Source organism: Hemitrygon akajei, chromosome 10 (assembly GCF_048418815.1).
Source record: "Hemitrygon akajei chromosome 10, sHemAka1.3, whole genome shotgun sequence".
In the NCBI taxonomy this organism is placed as follows: domain Eukaryota; kingdom Metazoa; phylum Chordata; class Chondrichthyes; order Myliobatiformes; family Dasyatidae; genus Hemitrygon; species Hemitrygon akajei.
Genome location: NC_133133.1, coordinates 33,761,606 through 33,782,427, shown reverse-complemented (window position 1 = coordinate 33,782,427; position 20,822 = coordinate 33,761,606). Strand labels below are relative to the sequence as shown.

The following is a 20,822-nucleotide window of genomic DNA, read 5'->3' as shown; positions in this document are numbered from 1 at the left end:
GGTGGAGGGGCAGGTCGTTTTGAGCAAGTAGAGAGGCTACAGAAGGACTTAGACAGCTTCGGAGTATGGGCAGATGGAATATGGTGTCAGGAAGTGCCTAGTCATGCACTTTGATAAAAGAAAATGGTTTTCTAAATGGAGAGAAAATTCAAAAATCTGAGGTGCAAAGCAACTTGTGAGTGGATATGTAGGATTCCCTAAAGGTTAAATTGCAGGTTGAGTCAGCGGTGAAGAAGGCATTCATTTTGGGAGGACTAAAATATAAAAGCAACTCTGTACTGTGAAGGCTATATAAGGTACTGGTGAGGCCTCATGGAGTATTATGAGCAATTTTGAGTCCCTTATCTAATAAAAGATGTGCTGATGTTGGAGTCGGTTCAAAGGAGGTGAACAAAAATGATTCCAGGATTGAAAGGCTTGTCATAAGAGGAACATTTGATAGCTTTGGGCTGCTGCTCACTGGAATTTAGACGAATGAGGGGTGACTTCATTGAAAGCTATCGAATGTTGAGAGGCCTCGATAGAGTGGATGTGAAGAGCATGTTTCCTATGGTGGGTGGGGTCTAGGACCTGAGGACACAGCCTCAAAATAGAGGGATATCCTTTTAGAATGGAGATGAGGAATTCCTTTAACCAGAGAGTGGTGAATTTGTGGAATTTGTTGTCACAGGCGGCTGTGAAGGTCAAGTCATTGGATGTATTTATGGTACAGGTTGATGAGATTCTTGATTGGTCAGGGCACAAAGGATACAAGGAGAATGCAGGAGATTGGGGCTGAGGAGGAAAATGGATCAGCTATGATGAAATGGCAGAGCAGACTCAATAGGCCAAATGGCATAATTCTGCTTCTATATCATTTGTTCTTATGAATTTTTACATTATCTCATTCAGAGCCATTATTTCATTTCAGCTTTTGTTTTCTTCATGTTATGTTTTGTAACTCCAAAACATAAAACTGATTTAAAGGAAAAGACGGAGAGTCTGAAATGTGAGCCTAATTTAGTATTTAGTTTAAACAAAGCATGCCCATATCACGTGGTGACGTGATGACAATATATTTACAATATTACTCAAATACCACTGAAAAATGAAATACAATACTTCATATCTAAATTTATTTTGTATCATATATTTTTGTATACCCTTGTCTAAATTGTTACTCGGATATTTTTTGGGATTGTTTTTGAAGATTGGTACGTGATCTACAATAATAATATTTGGGTGGAAAAGTTCTGATTTGCTCATTTGGTCAAAACACAAAACATCTGATGAAAATGTTATTCTTGCTGTTGGAATTTGTATGCAGTGGGGAATGTTTGCAAGGAGGCTTTTTTGTTCCCTCAATAAATTCTTGTAAGTTAATATAAATTACCGTATGTTGTGGGTTTGTTGTAGGATTATTGAAGATTAATGTACATCAACTTTCTAAAATTTTGATTTGTTTCTTTCTGACTAGTTGACTAAAGAAACCATAATAATAAGTTTCCAAATAAACATAAATTTGAAACCAGAAAGGTGTTTTAAAACTGTGTGAATTTGTCTCTTAGACAGCCACTGTTCCATTATATAGCCACAGTAGTCTCTCTTCTGTATAAAGAAATATAAACCGAAATGCAGCATCACCCCAGTAGTGATTTTTATTTTAATTTATTTTGTTATCTTTGTACTTTGATCATGAGGCACATTTTGAGAATAAAGAATGTAGGAAATGTTTTATTAATCTAGTCTCTCTTCAGTGCTTGCTTAGGGAGTGTTTCTCTTTAGTCATCCAAAGATTACTTGTAAAGGCATTTTTAAATGAGGCCCTACAGTCTCAGTTAGGTTTTAGTTCAATTCCCAATCTTCATTGCATTCCCTAAATGAAGACAATACTGTCTTCCAGTCCCTTAATCTCTTTTCCACCACCATGTTCTCCCCATCACTAGATTGGTTCAGGGGAAATCAGCTGATTTCCTGGTGAAGAGGGCAGACCTGGGGGACCTTTCATAAATTCTATGATCATACTGTATTTTTATTAATGTATGAAGTGCTAAGGTATATTTTGCATTATAACGTGATGTTGCATGGCCAGTCTAATGGAGCATATAAAAATATTGTGACATTGCTTCCAAGGACAGTTTAATACTAAGCATGCTTACAAGGAAAGCCGTAAGCAATATTTACCTTTTGAGTTTTCTATATTTTAGCATTTGAAATTTATGATGACCATTGGTTTTTAACTACATGTATTCTACAGATTACGTTGAAGCTCTTTGAATACAATGGTCTATTAAAATGCAATTTAACCAAAATTGTTATGTTCAATCACAAATGTTATTGGGCTAACGCCACTGTTTAAACACACTATTCTGAGTTTTTCTTTTCACCATATCCATGTATAAATGTAAATTAGTACAGGGCAATCCCTGGGTAACATCTCAGTTCACTTACTGGGAGCTGTACATATATTCATTTCTCCGTAAGTCAGAAATGTGCATTTAATATAATGCATTTCATATTGATCTGCATGCACTTGAATAGTTCAATTATTGAATATTTTCCCTAACACTACCCACAATGTACTGTATCCAATCATTAATGAACACCATACAACATCATTATTAACATCTGGAAAATGCTTTAAAAACCTATAGAAGAATGTGCATCAAGTGGGATTTTCCTGAATCAGATCATCTAACCTGGGGGTTCCCTGTGCAAACAAAATTAAAGTGAAATCCCTTGAATTAGTGGCACATAGAGTGTCAGTGTTAATCCCTGGGAATTTGTGTGTTTCTGGAAATTGTGGCTACTAATTGGCAATGGAAATTTCTGCCTTTCGCTGACAAGTTGAAATGAAATATGTTTTCTTTATTTCAGTTTATCTTAAAGATATTTTATATTTACTAATTTTTATTTCAATGATTTAACTACTTTTTGCAACTTCAATATCCTTAATGATCTTGCTTCTTACACTGGTGTTCAATGATTTAGATTTACTGATGAAATCTTTTGGGTGAAGACCTCAATGAAATCATCTTGTTTTCAGTTGTGTGTTTTGAACCTGAAGCCAGCTAACAAGCAAATGTATTATTGCATTGAAATTTTTATTGTATTAAAGAGGGTGTTTTATTTGACTTTAATGGAATGTTATTTAATTCTGTTGAGACATTGTCATCATAAGTGTGCCTTGCATCATTTTTAACAGCATCATAGCCCGCACCATACCAACCATAGTACAGGCACACAGTCAAAGAGTAAAGAAAGAGAAATGGAGAAGAAAGAAGTGGAGAAGTTAAGGGATCGGTCAAGAGAGAGGGAAAAGAAAGAAGATAAAGAACGAAAAGAGCGCAAGAGGGTACGGTTGATAGCAAAGCAGATTTAAACAAGTACTAAACAGTTTTCAACATTGCAGTTTTTTTTACCAGTGACATCTATAAATATGAATCTGAATGTTACCTGTTGTGCAGAGCTTTTTTTCTGCTTTTGATATTTCTTGAGTTGTACTGAAAGACTGGAAGAAGCTTGGAGTGATGATAAATATATTTCTTGCATTTGTTTTGACTAAGATGGGACCTGACTTTTAAAAGTCATGTAACCTCTCAACAGGGTGAATTTAATTTCCAGAAATGTTGACTGGAGTGCTCGAGGCTTAGATGGGGCAAAATTTTGTTCATTCTGTAGGGTATTATAACACAGAATGGTGTTAAGTCCACCCAGGTAAGAGGCCATACCAGACCTTGCATTAGGAAATTAGCCTAGCCAGGTGATCAGATTTTCTGGTGACCATTTTAAGAAAAGCAATCATATCTCAAAGTTTTCCAATAGTTATGGGTAAAGTAGTAGATTGGGAGCAGTTGTTATTAGGTAATCAACATCTGAATTGTAAAAGCCATCTCAAAGTCAGTTGGTCAGAATTTAGAACCATCATAATCCTTTGAGGAAGAAAGATAAAGTTCAGGAACCATGGATGATAAGAGATGTTATAATTTTAGTCAAAGTGAAAAAGGAAGCATGGGTAACATTTCAGAAGCTGAAATTGGACAGGGCCATAGAAGAATATAAAGCAAGCAAGAAGAACTTAAACAGAATCAGGAGAGCTACAAGGCCACTAAACATGCCCTTGACAGGTAGGATTAGGAAGAATCTCAAGGCATTATAAAAACAAAGGTAATTCCACTCGGACAAAGGGAATTTATATGTTGAGCGAAAGGAAGTGGGCAAAATACGAAATGAGAAAGAGGTATCTGTTTTCAGTAAAGAGTAAAACATGGAGGATAGTGAGATCAGGGAGGGGTATGTTCATATTCTAGGGCATGTTAAAATCAAGGAGGAGGTGCTGTTAGGTCACTTGAGGAGCATTAAAGTGAATAGGACCAGGCCTGATGGGATCCTGGGTTATTGATAGAGGCAAGAGAGAAGACTGGGGTCTTGACTGAGATCTTTGACTCCTCTTTAGCCACATGTAAGATCTCAGAGGATTGGAGAAAGCCAATATTATTCCTCTGTCTAAGAAGAGCAGTAAAGACAAGCCAGGAAATCACGCTTAGACTGGATAAACCTTGCATCAGTTGTAGGGAAATTTTTGGAAATGATTCTTGAGGATTTAATCTGTTTGCTTCTGGCCTAGACTTTGCTCACAAAAGGCCATGGAGTTTTTGAGGAGCTAGAAAATATGATTTAAATTTGGGCAGTGTATATTGTATACATGAATTTTAGCAAAGAGATCTTGGGTACAAGTCTATAGAACCCTGGAAGCAGCAACAAAGATTGATAGGAAGGTTTAAAAAGGGCCTTTGGCCTTTATCAGTTGGGGTGTTGAGTATAAAAGTTAAAAAGCTGGTTTTTACCCGTAGAAAACCTTTGTTTTGCCATTTCGACTATTACCTACACCTCTGGTTATTGCATTACAGAAGGATGTGGGAGCTTTGGAGTGAGTGTAGAAGAGGTTCATCTGTTTGTTACTTGGATCAGAGAGTGCTAACAAAATGGAGAGGTTGGATACACTTGGAAAGTTGTTGTTTGATTGTCAGAGGCTGAGGAGGGAATCTGATAGATGTACATCAAATTATGAGAGGCGTAGAAGGGGTAGAAAGCCAAAGTCTTGTTCCCAAGGTGGAACTGTTAAGTATTGAAGGGTGTAGCTTTAATTTGAGAGGAGGAATGTTTAAAGTTATTTTTACACATTGTGGTTGATGATTGGAGCACACTGCCAGGAAAAGTAGTAGAAGCAGATGTAATAGCAGCATTGAAGAGGTATTTAGATAAATGCATGAACAGGCAGGGAATGGAGGAGTACAGATAATTTGGCAGACGTGATTAAATTGGATCATGGTCATCACAGAGATGTGCCAAAGGGCCTGTTCTTGTGTTGTACTATTCTACATCCTATGTTCTCTGCAACTTTCTTTTGTCGGGAATTCCCTCTTGAATGACCTCCTTTTGTTATTCTAGGTAGGAATTTTTGTTTCTTTTCTTCTTAGGATCATTCAAATAGTGATCGAGAGAACATACAAGAATCAAAACGACGTAAAGATGAAAATGGGACAGGTAAATATTAGTATCTTTTTTGTTGTTAGGAGTTTTAAAGACAGATTGACAGATCCAAGTCAGCTAAATGATTCCTCAATAGCTGTCGAATATAGTTAACACAGAAAAGTGACTTAAAGTGCTGAAAAGTGGCATGAAAATGAGAGACATGATGAAGGTCTGATTCAGTGGATTAATTTTCACATTTACTTGAATAAAATAGAGACTGGATATACTTAATAGTTATGTAGTACATTGTTTGGCTGTTAGTCAAACTATAAATTTTTTCTCATTGTTTTCTGTATCCGTTACAAACCTTGCCTAGGGTGGACTGGATCATACAGGACTAGCCTAATCTTACTGACTTTCCACATCCCTGAGTTCAGTGCATTGGGTTGCAGACAACTTAGTACAGAGACTTCAGCCCAACCCATAAAACTACTGACAATCTTTATCATAAGGTGAAAATGAGGGCAGGATTTGCTTTCTTTTGAAGCCATAGAAAATATAATTGTTTTTTGAAATGTAGTTGTTTTAATGAACACTTAAAAAGTGAAACTAATTTAAAAATTAATATTGATAGCTCATTCAAAGCAAAATATTTTAGAATTTGCTCACTTTCTATGCAGTATAATCCCTATTACTCGCAGCCAAAGTAGATCCAATTACTTGAATGCCTGTAGAGTCAATGATGGAATATATTTTGGGATTCATCCTCCTGGAAATTCAGTTCACAGCTTTTGCACAAGTTTGGGACTTGATCTTGAATTGCTGAATTTTAGCTGTTCTGCTGGAAAGTATAGCCTGCATATTGGCAAATGCATCTTCACCAGGTTGCACCTACCTTTTCTGTCATGCTCTGGGCTCCATTGCTCATTGCCAGTGATGTACCACTCACTCACAGGTGACACTTGCCCAGAATATATCATTGCCATTCTGTAGTGTGTTAATGACCCTTAATAGTGATTGGATGAAATTCTGTTAAAGAGACAGACATGAGTTGTTTGTAGAGATGAGAAAATAATTTGTTACTGTGTCTCTTATTGCTCTGTGAACTTAATAATGGTTTATCTCTGCCTTGTCCTCATGTGGCACTTTATTTCAACATAGAAATTTGTTACTTAAAGAAAATGCAATGGCTCAGTCTTGAGATTTAATATGTTTTTTTCAGGTGACATTAAAAAAAAACCAAAGTGAAATAAATCTTTGTTTATGATGATTTTGGAAGGTGTTAATTTCAGTCCAAACAAGTCTTAAAATGAAAACAAATATATAGATCTGCTTAGGGATCAAGTGAGTAAGTGTGAATTGCTAAGGTATATCAAGTGTATCCTTTGTTATGTTACAGTGTTGCAAGGGATCAAAAAGAGCAAATATTGTTTTCATTTTATTGGCTTTGAGACCCAGGCAACTTGTAGCACGTTTTCGAACATTGCCTAGCAACTTCTTTAATCTGGCAGGGAAGTAGGTCAGTTGGAAAAATGTTCAAAAATATGAAAATCTTTCAATATTGTGTTGAAGAATCGGCATATGCGTTGCAGTCAACTCAATTCATAGTGTTTTATTACTATAAAATAAATTGAGGATTGAATGTTTCACAGGTGGCTCTGGGAAAAGGAGTAAAAGTGCAAGTCCAGTAGATTCCCCACGCTCGAGTGAGAAGGAGAAAAATAAGAGCTCAAAATCTGCCTCTGGTAAAGACAGGGATAAAAACGACTCCATCAAATTAGAAAAAATAGAGAAAAGTTCAACTGCCAGCAAAAAGGTATGGTAGGTTATTTAGTTTTGATAAGAAATTGCCAATTTAGTTAATTTAGATTAAAATGTATAACAAATGTTAGTTTTTGATACTTTACTGTAAAAATATAATCTTATGATTAGATTGGAACAGGGCAGAATCAGCAACTTTCCCAGAGAAACACATGCTACTGATGTTTAATTAACTACTACAGTTCCTAGATATTAATTAAAAGTACAATTATTTGAGAGCATGCAGCAGACCAGCTGTATCTTAAAATAAATAAGTTATTTGTTTCAAATGGAAATATTTTACTTCCAAATTGTTAATAATTAATGGTTTTGACTCTTGCCTTTAAATGTCCAACCAAATGTGACTTGGAACTATTGCTGTTTATATTTAATAATTTTGCATGTCATGATAATGAAGAAAATAAAGGACTAATTGGTGATGAGCTACTCTATTATCCAGTGGCAGTGTGCAAAGGTTCAATTTAATGTCAGAAAAATGTATATAATTTACATCCTGAAATGCTTTTTCTTCGCAAAACATCCACAAAAATAGAGAAGTGCCCCAAAGAATGAATGACAGTTAAACGAGAGACCCCCAAACCGCCCCCCCCAGCACCCCCCTCACGGGCGTGAGCAGTGACAAGCAACAATCCCCTCTCCCCCCACCACCAGCAAAATAAAAAGTGCCCCCACTACCAAGCACGAGCGTGAGCTAAGCAATAGCAAAGACACAGACCTTGCAGTTACCCCAAAGACTATCGTAATTCATCTGGCATTCGGCAACCCACAGGTTCTCTCTCTCTCCCTAATTAGGGAGAGGAAGGTGTCCCCCATTTTCACAGCGAGTGGGAGACATAACAACAACCCAATGGTTTATGATATTAAGAAGTCTGTTTCATCGTTTTTTATGAGCTCTGTGCCCAAAGATCGTAAAGATCTCGGGTCTTCAGGCTCTCAGTGAAAGATTTTCCTGCCTCACCGATGACATATGAGTCTCCTGCCGTGGCACTGACCCTTGATCCACCTATCTCCAGAGCCCCGAGATCTTAGGCTTCCAAACACTAGGCTGCCTCTCAGGCCTACCCCATGGCGTGCCGAGCAACGGCCGGTCCTGAAACCCCAAGAACGGGTCCCATTCCCACAAAGAACTGAAGTCAGCCTGTAACTCCAGGTCAGGGTCTTCAAAAGAACCCTGAAAGGGAAAAATAAAGATATTAAAGATGGAAATAGAACTGTTTCCGAAGATGCAAGCAAAGAGGTCGCCGTTTAGCACCATCTTAACTCCGCCTCGTATCCGAGGTACCCTATTATCTGAACATTATGTTGTCCATATACCTAGGAACATGTCCTTGGTTACACCAGTCGATTTCTGGTTTATGACATCTTTGAATAAGAAAATTTAGATGTCATAATTTATAAAAGAAACCTGCAAGCTCATTAATTTTAAGAGCTAAATCTAGAGCCCTATATAATTTGTGTGGAACAAGGATTGTTCCTTTTTTTGGTCTCTGTGATCCAACTCTGCTGATTGTCTCCAAAACATTCCATTAGCATTCTAGCTTTGTCTTCACTTCCTGTCTTCTACCTAATCTTACCCTCACACTGCAAATTTGTTCCCTGCTTCTGTAACCGCTTCCGACTTCCCAATCTGAGGTAACAGTGATACAGATTAATGCTAGAATAGCAGCATCATTCCACTTCAGCGTTGACTGGTCATGATATTTGTGATCATTAAAGGATTGTTGTTCCCTTTGAATGGAGAAAAGCAGAGAGAGCAAGCTTTGTTTGTAATTTTACCGTTCTGAAATACCACAATGGAATGATCATCGACCTGGATTTTATGGAAGGAGGTCTGACTGGAATACGGGGCATACTTGATTTAATACTGGGATGTGAAGTGGATCAGCAACTGGGCCCACTTTTTTCTTGGTGCTGTGGAAGTAAAATGAGGACTGACCAGGGTTAATAAAAAGCTTTTGGAGACAAATCTCTTAAATTTTCAGTGATGCTTTTTTTTTAAACCTACAAAGAACTGTGAGGACTGTTGAGAGGATCATGGGGATGGGGGGGTGTCTCTTCTACCCATCAGAGATATTTATTCAGAGCACTGCATATGCAGGGCCTATAACATTGTCAATGACCCCTTCTTTCTGTCCAGCAATTTCCTTCACCCCTTACCAGGCAGAAGGTACCATAGCATTAGGACAGTAACTGTTTAGATGGGAAACAGCTTTTTCCTTCAGGCCGTAACATTACTGAACTCTCTGCCACCACCCAGGTCTCATCACGTATGAAATGCCAGCAGCGTTTACTTTTTAACTTTTGACTTGATATGGAGGAACATTGTTCCATTTGCAGGTGTATGTGTGTATGGTAGATATATGTGTGTATGGTAGAATGACAAACTTGAATGCAGCCAATATGACTAATCAATTCAACCTGTCAAAATCTTGTCATATTTTATTTGTTTAATATTTTCAACAGGAATCCAGGCATGACAAAGGAGAGAAGAAAGAAAAGCGTGAGAGTAGTGGATTGAAAGATGACAAAAAACAATATCCTTTTTAATTGATTCTATGCTTGTGGAAATGGGTTCATGACAAAACTAGATTTATTGAAATTTCTATGAAATACAGAATAATCTTAAAATTGATATACCATACAAAAAGCCCCAATGCCAACCACCATTATTTTCCTCACATTTGGAGTCTCACCTCACAGAATCAGAATCAGGTTTATTATCAGTGACATGTGTCATGAAATTTGTTGTTTTGCAGCAGTAGTACAATGCAAGATATAAAAATCTCTACAGTTATAAAAATAAAAAATGCAAAAGAGAAATAACAAGTTAGTGTTCATGAACCATTCAGAAATTTCGTGGCAGAGGGGAAGAAGCAGTTCCTAAAATGTTAAGCCTAAATCTTCAGGCTCCTCGATGTTATTAAGGAGAAGAGGGCGTGAACTGGATGGTAAGAGTCATTTAGTGATGGATGCCTTCTTGGGCCATTGCTTCTTGAAGGTGTGGGGAGGCTTGTGTCCTTGATGGAGTTGGCTGATTCTGTCATACTTTGCTATTGATTTCAGTCTTATGCATTGGAGCCTCTATGCCAGTCAGAATGCTCTCCACTATGCATCTGTAGAAATTTGCAAGAGTGACATGCCAAATTTCCTTAAACTCCTCATGAAGTATGGCATACCTTCTTTGTGATGCATCATTGTATTGGGCCCAAGATAGATCCTCTGAGATATTGATGCCCAGAAACTTTGAAGCAGCTTGTTCTTTCTACTGTTGACCCTTTAATGAAGATTGGAGTGTGTTCTCTCAACTTCCCTCCCTTTGTAATTAATTCCTTGCTCTTGCTAACGCTGAGTGCAGGATGTTTTTGCCACATGATAAATTTACATCCCTTGTACAGTTTCCAGAATCACTCCAGTTTTACAGTGCTTGCTTGTCTTTTGTTAGAAAGTCGATGGTATAAGTGACACATTCTGACTTATTTTTCTTAATAATCATACTCATAAATCCTCAGAAAAACATAGATAATGAAGAATAACACAACTAATGGTAAGGTATTGATTTTGGTATAAAATAGTCAACTTAATTGTCAGTGTTATTTTCTTGCATTACAACAAACAGTTCTCTCTTTGTCAGTTTATGGTTCTTGCATTTTTTTTCTTTGAATAGAATTTGGTAAGCAAAACATTAAGAAAATCTGCTCAATATGGTGCAGAAGGCAAAGGAAGTGCAAAGTAATTTAAGTCAAAATAGAGCATAGATATCTATATTTCTGTAGTTGGATGTTAGAAAATGCTTCTATTTGAGAGGAGACATCCAGGATTAACTGACTAAATAATAAGAATAAATTGTTTCTAAACAAAAACACCAATTTGGGAACCACTTATGCTTGTCATCTGAATTCCTTATACCAAAAGGATGCTTTAAAATTCAAAGTAAAGTTTTGTTATCACATGCAACTCTGAGATTCTTTTTCTGTGGGCACACTTAGTAAATCTATAGAACAGTAACTGTAAACTACAGTAACTGTTAACTGTAAATAAACTGTGCAAATGCAGATATAACAAAAAAGCAATTAATAACGAGAATGAAATAACAATATAACAGAGTCTTTAAATGAGTGTAGCTGTTCCCTTTTGTACAAGAGCCTGATGGTTGAGGGGTAGTAACTGTTCTTGAACCTGGTGGTGAGTCCGGAGGCATCAGTACCTTCTATCTGATGGCAGCAGCGAGAAAAGTGCATGGTCTGGGTGGTGAGGATCTTTGATGATGGATGCTACTTTTCTACGGCAACATTTCATGTAGATATGCTCAATGGTTTGGAGGGTTTTACCCATGATATACTGGGCCAGATCCACTAGCTTTTGTAGGGTTTTCTGCTCAAAGGCATTGGTGTTCCCATACCAGGCATAATGCAGCCAGTCAGCATACTTTCCACCTCACAACTATGGAAGTTTGCCAAGTTTTTCAATGACATGCCGAACCTCCACAGACTCTTGAGGAAGCAGAGGTGCTGTTGTGCTTCCTTTGCAATAATAGTTATTTGATAGGTCCAGGACAAGTCCTCTGAGATAGTGACAGCAAGGAATTTAAAGTTACTGACCCTCTCTACTTCTAATCCTCCGATGATTACTGGCTCATGGACCTCTGGTTTCCCTTTCCTGAAGTCTACAATCAGGATAAAATGGATGTAAGTTTAGATGATTATAACATGAGAAAAGGACGATGTTCCTTACTAAATCGGTGACTCACAGTCTTGTGGGGCTTAATGGAAAGGGCATATTGCTGCTTGGCTTTATGCTTGCTGTGAGATGATCTGTCTTGTATTGATTCATATTGTGACAATATTCTGTTAAGCTACTTGTAAGTTTTCCTCGGTGTGACTAAAACACCTCCCTGCTGAGATAAGACTTATTTGATGTACACTGGAAAATTGGAAATGTGTTGTAATAGCACAAGATACCAGAGATATGCAAAGAGCATCCGTACATGGTTCAACCTATGTTCTAGTCTTAGACACTTCCAGCTTGCGGAGGGGCATTGGCATTCAGAAATACAATGAAAATTTCACAGTAATGCAAGGTAATTGCTGTTCTAGTGGGAGTAAGAGTCAGTTAAAGATGTGTACCAGTTCCAGCACAGTAGGTCCAGCTGTTGACCACTTAGTGAATCATTGTAGCTAGGGTGGAGAATATTTCAGAAACAGAATGGTATAGATTATGTGGAGAGACAAGATTGCATTATTTGCCTTGAAGCAAGGAGATACAGTAGGTATACATCTGAAAGTCATAAATGGTTTTGATCGTTTCTCCTGATTTGCTCTTTTCAGTAGTGGTTGTTCAGAAACTCCCTGACCTTTATGATTGCCTTGGGCAGGGATAGGAGCGGATGGTGAATTATGCTGTTAGGTGGGAGTTTGGCAGTGTAAGTTGGGAATGGATGTACTTGAGGAAATGCACAACAGAAATGTGGAAGTTGGTTAGGGAGTACTTGCACAGGGTTCTGGTTAGGTTTGTCCTATTGAGGCAGGGAAAGGATGAAGGAACCTTAGTTGATGAAATGTGGAACATCTAGTCGGAGAGGAAGAAAGAAGCCTACTTAAGGTTTAGGAAGCAACAATATGAATCTAGAGAGTAACAAGGTAGCCAGGAAGGAGCTGAAAAATTGACTTTGGAGAGCTGGAAGGCCTTGGCGAGTAAGATTAAGGAAAACCCCAAGGTGATCTACATGTTTGTGAAGAACAGAAGGATGACTAGAGTGCTGGAAGAACTAAACAGGTTTAGAAGATTGAAGATTGTTTAATGTCATTACCAGTACAGAAGTGTAAAGGGGAACAAAATTGTTTCTCCAGATATAATGCAGCACAAAAATAAAACACAATAAGATAAAGAACACAATAATATCATGGTTGCCACAGCAACATACTGGATAGCATGGTGCCATTACAGCTGAGAGAGTTCAGGTGTTCAGAGTTCAAATCTGGCATTGTTCTGTAAGGAGTCCCGTGAAATACATGGGTTTTCCCTTGGTGTTCCTTGCTTCCTCCCACGGTCCAAAGACGTACTGTGTAGGTTTATTGGTCATTGTAAATTGTCCTGGGCTTAGGTAAGGTTTAATTGGAATTGTGAATTTGCTGGTGCAGTGTCGCTTGAAGAGCTGGAAGTGCTGTATCAGTAAATCAATAAGCAATTACTCAAAAACGCAATAAATAAATAAATAAATAAATAAACAAACAAACAAACAAACAAACATACATACATACATACATAAGATAGTTTATATTCAGTGATTGTATGTCCATTAAGTGACACTTGACACAGGAGAGTTGGTACACAAGGTGACTGACAGGTAATGATAAAGTAGTTGTGGTTCAGGGGTGTGGAGAGGTGGGTTAGTGGGAGGAGGTTACACAAAGTACTGAAGGAACTCAGAAGACCAGGAAGCATGTACGGAAAAGAATAAATAGTCAACATCTCAGCCCGAAACATTGACTGTTTACTCTTTTCCATAGATACTGTCTGGCCTGCTAAGTTCCTCCAGCATTTTGTGTGTGTGTTGCATCTTGTGTTTGTAGTGGGTGGAGGTGTTGATCAGCCTTACTGCTTGGGGAAAGTAACTGCTTTTGAGTCTGCGGTCCTGGTGTGGATGCTCTGTAGCCAGCTGTCTAATGGGCGTGGGACAAACAGTTATGAGCAAGGTGGGTGGGATCCTTCATGATGTTACTGACTTTTTTAAACTAACTAACTCTATATATATATATATATATATACACACATACATACACCTGTTGTAGAGCCTTCCTGTTGACTGCAATGCATTTTCTGTATCATACAGTGATGCAGCTTGTTGTGATGCTCTCTGCTGTGCATCTGTAGAAGTATGCATGACTACAAGTATGCATAATCCAGCTCTCTTCAGCCTCCTCAGAAAGTAATGGTATTGGTGAGCCGTCCTGATTGTGTAGAAGTGGAAATATAGAAGGGGAGATTCTTAAGGAATGCTTTGCTTCAGTATTCACTAGTGAGAGGTTCCTTGAGGTTTGTGAGGACAATGTGAAACAGGCTGATATGCTAGAAAAAGCTGATGTTAAGAAAGAGGATCTGCTGAAACTTTTGAAAAACATTGTGATAGGTAATACCTCATGGCTGGTCAGGATACCCCAGATTACTAAAGGAAGTGAGGAAAGAGATTGATGTGCCCTTGGCAAAAATCTTTCTCCTTACTGGCCACAGGAGTTCTACCAGGTTTTTGGAGAGTGGCATATGTTGTTCCTTTGTTCAAAAAAAGGAATAAGGATAACCCTGGGAATTATTGACAAGTGAGTCTTACTTCAGTGGTGACAAATTATTGCAGGGGATTCTTGAGAAGTAGGTCATGCTTCACAAGCCTGAATGAATTCTGAGTCTGTGACAAAGCACATTGATGAAGGTAAAACAGTGGATGTCGTGTATATAGATTTTAGTAAGGCGTTTGATAAGGTTCCCCATGGTCAACTCATTCAAAAAGTCAAGAGGCATGTGATCCAGGGAAACAGCTGATTGGATACAAAATTAGCTTGCCCATCAAAGGCAGAGGGTGGTTGTAGATCGAGCATATTCTGCCTGGAGGTCACTGACCAATGGTGTTCTGCAGGGATCTATTCTGAGACCCCCTGTTCTTCGTGATTTTTATAAATGACAAATGAGGAGGTAGAAGGATGGGGTTAGTATGTTTGTAAAAAAGAATGTAAGAAATAGGAGCAGAAGTAGGCCATCTGACCATGTACTCATCTCCACCAACCTGCCTATTCTCCATAACCCTTAGTTCCCCTACTATGCACAAATCTATCCAACCTTGTCTTAAACATATTTACTGAGGTAACTTCGACTGCCTCATTGTGCAGAGAATTCCACAGATTCACTACTCTCTGAGAAAAGCCTCCTCATCTCTGTCCTAAATCTACTCCCCTGAATCTTGAGGCTATGTCCCCTAGTTCTAATCTCACTTACCAGTGGAAACAACTTTCCTGTCTCTATCTTATCTACCGCTTGCATAATGTTATGTTTTTATAAGATCTCTCATTCTTCTGAATTCCAGAGAGTACAGTTCCAGGTGACTCAATCTTTCCTCATACTCTAACCCTCTCATCTCTGAAATTAACCTGGTGAACCTCCTGTGCACAGCCTCCAAAGCCAGTATATCCTTCCTTAAGTAAGGAAACCAGAAGTGCATGCAGTACTCCTGGTGCGACCTCACCAATACCCTCTACAGTTGTAGCATAACTTCCCTGCTTTTAAGTTCAGTCCTTCTAGCAATAAAGGCGAACATTCCATTTGCCTTCTTGATGGCCTGCTGCACCTACAAACTAACCTTTTGTGATTCATGCACAAGCGCTCCCAAGTCCCTCTGCACAGCAGCATGCTGCAATTTTTTTACCATTTAAATAATAATCTGATATTCCATTTTTCCTTCCAAAGTGGATGACCTTGCATTTACTATCATTTTACTCCATCAGCCAGACCCTTGCCCGCTCGCTTATCCTATCTATGTCTCTCTGTATCTTCTGCACAATTTGCTTTTCCACACAATTTAAAATCACCAGCAAACTTAGATACACGACTCTTTGTCCACTCTTCCAGATCGTTAATGTATATCGTGAACAGTTGCAGGCCCAGCACTGACCCCTGCAGCACACCGCTCATCACTGATTTCCAACCAGAGTAACACCCATATGTGCCAACTCACTGCTCTCTATTAGTTAAGTAATCTTCTATCCGTGCTAAAACATCACCCCCAACTCTATGCATCCTTATCTTACAGATAAGTCTTTTATGTGCACCTTATTGAATGCCTTCTGGAAATCCAAGTAAATAACGTCCATCTGTTCCACTCTATCCACTGCACTCATTGTATCTTCAGGGAACTCCAGTAAGTTTGTCAAATAGGACCTGCCTTTGCTGAATCCATGCTGCAGCTGTCTGATGGATCCATTTACTTTCAGGTCCCTTACTACTTCTTCTTTAATGATAGCTTCAAACATTTTCCCAACTACAGATATTAAACAAACTGGCCAATAGTTACCTGCCTTTTGCCTACATCCTATTTTGAACAGTGGTTTGTCATTCTTCATCTTCCAATCTGCCCAGAATCTAGAGAATTTCAGTAAATTATCACAAAGCCTCTACTATAACTTCTGCCATTTCTTTCAGTACCCTGGGACGCATTCCATCAGGACCAGGGGACTTAATCTATCTTAATGGCCCATGAGTTTGCTCAGCACTATTTCTTTAGTGATGGTTATTGTATCAAGGTCCTCACCTCCCATTGCATCTGTAATATCTCTCTTTGGCAAGACGTGTCCTCCACTGTGAAGACTGACACAAAATAGTCACTCAAAGCCTCTGCCATTTCCTCATTACCCAATGTCAATTCCCCCTTCTCATCCTCCAAGGGACCTACATACACTTTAGCCACCCTTTTCCACTTTATATACAGTGGCATGCAAAAGTTTGGGCACTCCGGTCAAAATTTCTGTTACTGTGAATAGTTAAGTGAGTAGAGGATGATCTCCAAAAGTCAGAAAGTTAAAGGTGAAACATTCTTTTCAACATTTTATGCAAGATTAGTGTATTACTTTTGTTTTGTACAATTTTAGAGTGAAAAAAAGGAAAGGAGCACCATGCAAAAGTTTGGGCACCCCAAGAGATTTGAGCTCTCTGATAACTTTTACCAAGGTCACAGACCTTAATTAGCTTGTTAGGGCTATGGCTTGTTCACAGTCATCGTTAGGAAAAGCCAGGTGATGCAAATTTCAAAGCTTTATAAATACCCTGACTCCTCAAACCCTGTCCCAACAATCAGCAGCCATAGGCTCCTCTAAGCAGCTGCCTAGCACTCTGAAAATTAAAATAAATGATGCCCACTAAGCAGGAGAAGGCTATAAGAAGATAGCAAAGTATTTTTAGGTAGCCATTTCCTCAGTTCATAATGTAGTTAAGAAATGGCAGTTAACAGGAACAGTTGAGGTCTGGAAGACCAAGAAAACTTTCCGAGAGAACTGGCTTGTAGGATTGCTAGAAAGGCAAATCAAAACCCCCGTTTGACTGCAAAAGACCTTCAGGAAGATTTAGCAGACTCTGGAATGATGGTGCACTGTTCTACCGTGCAGCGACACCTGCATGAATATGACCTTCATGGAAGAATCATCAGAAGAAAATCTTTCGTGCATCCTCACCACAAAATTCAGCATCAGAAGTTTGCAAAGGAACATCTAAACAAGCCTGATGCATTTTGAAAACAAGTCCTCTGGACTGATGAAGTTAAAATAGAACTTTTTGGCCGCAATGAGCAAAGGTATGTTTGGAGAAAAAAGGGTGCAGAATTTCATGAAAAGAACACCTCTCCAACTGTTAAGTATGGGGGTGGATTGATCATGCTTTGGGCTTGTGTTACAGCCAGTGGCACGGGGAACATTTCACTGGTAGAGGGAAGAATGACTTAAATTAAATACCAGTAAATTCTGGAAGCAAGCATCACACCATCTGTAAAAAAGCTGAAGATGAAAAGAGGATGGCTTCTACAATAGGATAATGATCCTAAACACACCTCAAAATCCACAATGGACTACCTCAAGAAGCGCAAGCTGAAGGTTTTGCCATGGCCCTCAGAGTCCCCCAACCTAAACATCATCGAAAATCTGTGGATAGACCTCAAAAGAGCAGTGCATGCAAGATGGCCCAAGAATCTCACAGAACTAGAAGCCTTTGCAAGGAAGAATGGCGAAAATCCCCCAAACAAGAATTGGAAGACTGTTAGCTGGCTACCGAAAGCATTTACAAGCTGTGATACTTTCCAAAGGGGGTGTTACTAAGTACTGACCATGCAGCGTGCCCAAACTTTTGCTTTGGGCCCTTTTTTTTGTTGTTTTGAAACTGTAAAAGATGGAAATAAAACAGTAATCTTGCTTAAAATATTAAAGAAATGTGTCATCTTTAACTTTATGCCTTTTGGAAATCTTTTACTTGCTTAGCTATTCAGAGTAACAGAAGTTTTGACTAGGGCTCCCCAAACTTTTGCATGCCACTGTAATTGTAAAAAAAACTTTCACTATCTGTTTTTATATTTTCATAATCCACCTTCCCTTTCTTTATTACTTGCTTAGTGGTTGGTTTTTAAAATTTTCCCAGTCTTCCAGTTTCCCAATACTCTTGGAGACTTCGTATACACGAGCTTTTAGTTTGATGCCTTCTTTTATTTCCTTAGTTATCTAAGGTTGAATCTCCCCACCCTTACCGTCCTTGCTTTTAACTGGAATATACTTTTGTTGAGCACCATGAAAATTCTCTTTGAAAGTCTTCCACTGTTCCACTCAACCATCCCGCCATATAGCCTGTGTTCCCAGTCTACACTAGCTAAATTCTCCCTCATCCTTTGCTTAGGTATAATACACTGGTTTTAGATCAAACTATTGCACCCTTCATTTGTATGAGAAACTCAATCATACTGTTATCAGTCTTTCCCCTAACTACAAGGTCACTAATTTTACCTATCTCATTGCACAGGACCAGATCTACGATAGCACGTTCCCTGGTAGGTTCAGTAACATGCTGTTTGAGAAAGCCATCATGGATGCATTCAATTAAGTCCTCCTCCAGACTGTCTCGACCAACATGATTCACCCAATCTATGTGCAAGTTAAAATCCCCCATGGTAACTGCTGCTGCATTCTTACATGCCTCAGATATTTATTTCTTTATTGCCTGAGCCACTGTAATGTTATTATTCGGTGGCCAGTAAACAGTAATGTTGACACAAATGTTGAAGTTGTGGATAGTGGAGAAGGTTGTCATAGGTTACTATGGACATTGACAGGATGGAGAGCTGAGATGAGAAGTGGCAGATGCTGATCAACTGAGGAAAGTGAAGTGAATCACTTTGAAAGGTTGAATTTGAAAGCAGAATATAGGGTAATGACAGGACTCTTAGGAGGAACAGAGGGATCTTGGTGTCCATATTGCGCAATTTGATAGGGTTGTTAAGAAGGCATATGGTCTGTTGGCCCTCATTAGTTGGAGGATTGAGTTCAAGAGTTGTGACGTAATGTTAGAGATATACAAAACCTTGGTTAGACAACATATGGAATATTGTGTTCTAAATCCTTGTCACCTCATTAGAAAGATGTAGAGGCGTTAGGAGATTTATCAGGATGCTGCTTGGATTAGTGAGCATGTTTCATGAGGATACGTTGAGCAAGCTAGGGCTTTTCTCTTTCAAGTGAAGGAGAATGAGAGGTGACTTGATAAGGGTGTACAAGATGATAACAGGGCATAGATAGGGTGCATAGCCAGAGACTTTTCCTAAGGCAGAAATGTAAGGATGATTAATTTTAGAGTGATTGGGAAGTATAGGGGGGATGTCAGATGTATGTTTTTTACCACGGTTACAGAGTGGTGATAGAGGCGGATACATTAGGGACATTTAAGAAACTCTTAGATAGGCATATGGATGATAGAAATATGGAGGATTATGTAGGAAGGAAGGGTTAAATTGATCCTAAAGCAGGTTAAAGGGTCAGCACAGTATCATGGGCCAAAGGGTTTGTACTGTGCTGTAATGTTCTATGTTCATTAAACCTTTATTTTTCTTAAATATTTACAGTTCTTTCCCCATTGGACTACAAGCTGGTGCCGTGACTTTACTTGTGCTACTGAATTTGGAACGCAAGGACTTCATTGGTGAGGTTGACAAAATCAAGAGAGGGAGGACCTAACCGAAGCCTATTAAAACATTTTGTTCAATTACTTTCACTCCATTTCTGTTGGCCATCATTTAAAAATTGAGTTGTGTTGTCTTTTTCACTTGATGTTTTGTCTGTATGCATGTCATTCTCAGTATATTAGCAAGTGGTTTGCTCTTAAATATAAGCACAATGTGCTGTACGCTGCAAAACCACAAAGTACATTTGCAGTCATTTTGAGTGCAGGCTCATGCCTGCTGCCAGCTGTCTACAACCTTCCATCTTCACCTTTACGGCAATGAAGATATTTGTATATTATGTATACACTAGTATAGTGATTGTGTGTAATTAAAATCAGCCATTGTTTAGTTTACTGATTAAAACTATCCCGTGCAGCATCTTGTGTTTATTTCATGAAAATTTTAAAGCAAATTACAAGTATTGTCCTTGAGATGAAATTAGGTTTAAATTGTACAACTACAGGAGATTTCTATTTCCGTGAATACCTATGTTTGGTCATAAATTTTCAAAATTACATTTGAATTTTTTATCTGCTGTATTCTACCAGTGTAATCTTTTTCTAAATAAATGGATAGTTTTCTCAGTCGGTCATATGTTGTGAAAGTTCTGCTCATTCTTTTGTTGCGCTATTGAATTTAGTGATAGCTTTTAATAATACCAGATTGACCTCAGTCTGCCTTATAGTTTGTTCAACACAAAAGTTTATACATACATGTTGAATACCCCTTAACCAAAAATGTAAAATCCAGAAACCTCTGAAATTGAAAATTTTCTTTAAGCACTAACATGACTAATTCCACAAGGCGCTGGGAAGGT

General features: G+C 38.5%; 1 protein-coding gene across 2 annotated transcripts in view; it reads left to right on the top strand.

Annotated features, from left to right (window-relative positions):
* The window catches only part of thoc2 (THO complex 2), a 139,877-nt gene extending 119,280 nt beyond the window's left edge, over positions 1-20,597 (top strand). For both annotated transcript variants that reach the window (XM_073058018.1, XM_073058019.1), the window contains 6 exons: positions 3,185-3,334; positions 5,460-5,526; positions 7,107-7,270; positions 9,739-9,809; positions 10,771-10,819; positions 19,907-20,597. In XM_073058018.1, coding sequence (XP_072914119.1) covers positions 3,185-3,334; positions 5,460-5,526; positions 7,107-7,270; positions 9,739-9,809; positions 10,771-10,798 — 480 coding nt within the window. In that variant the 3' untranslated portion in view covers positions 10,799-10,819; positions 19,907-20,597. The remainder of the gene's footprint in view (positions 1-3,184; positions 3,335-5,459; positions 5,527-7,106; positions 7,271-9,738; positions 9,810-10,770; positions 10,820-19,906) is intronic.
* The last annotated feature ends 225 nt before the right edge of the window (positions 20,598-20,822 follow it).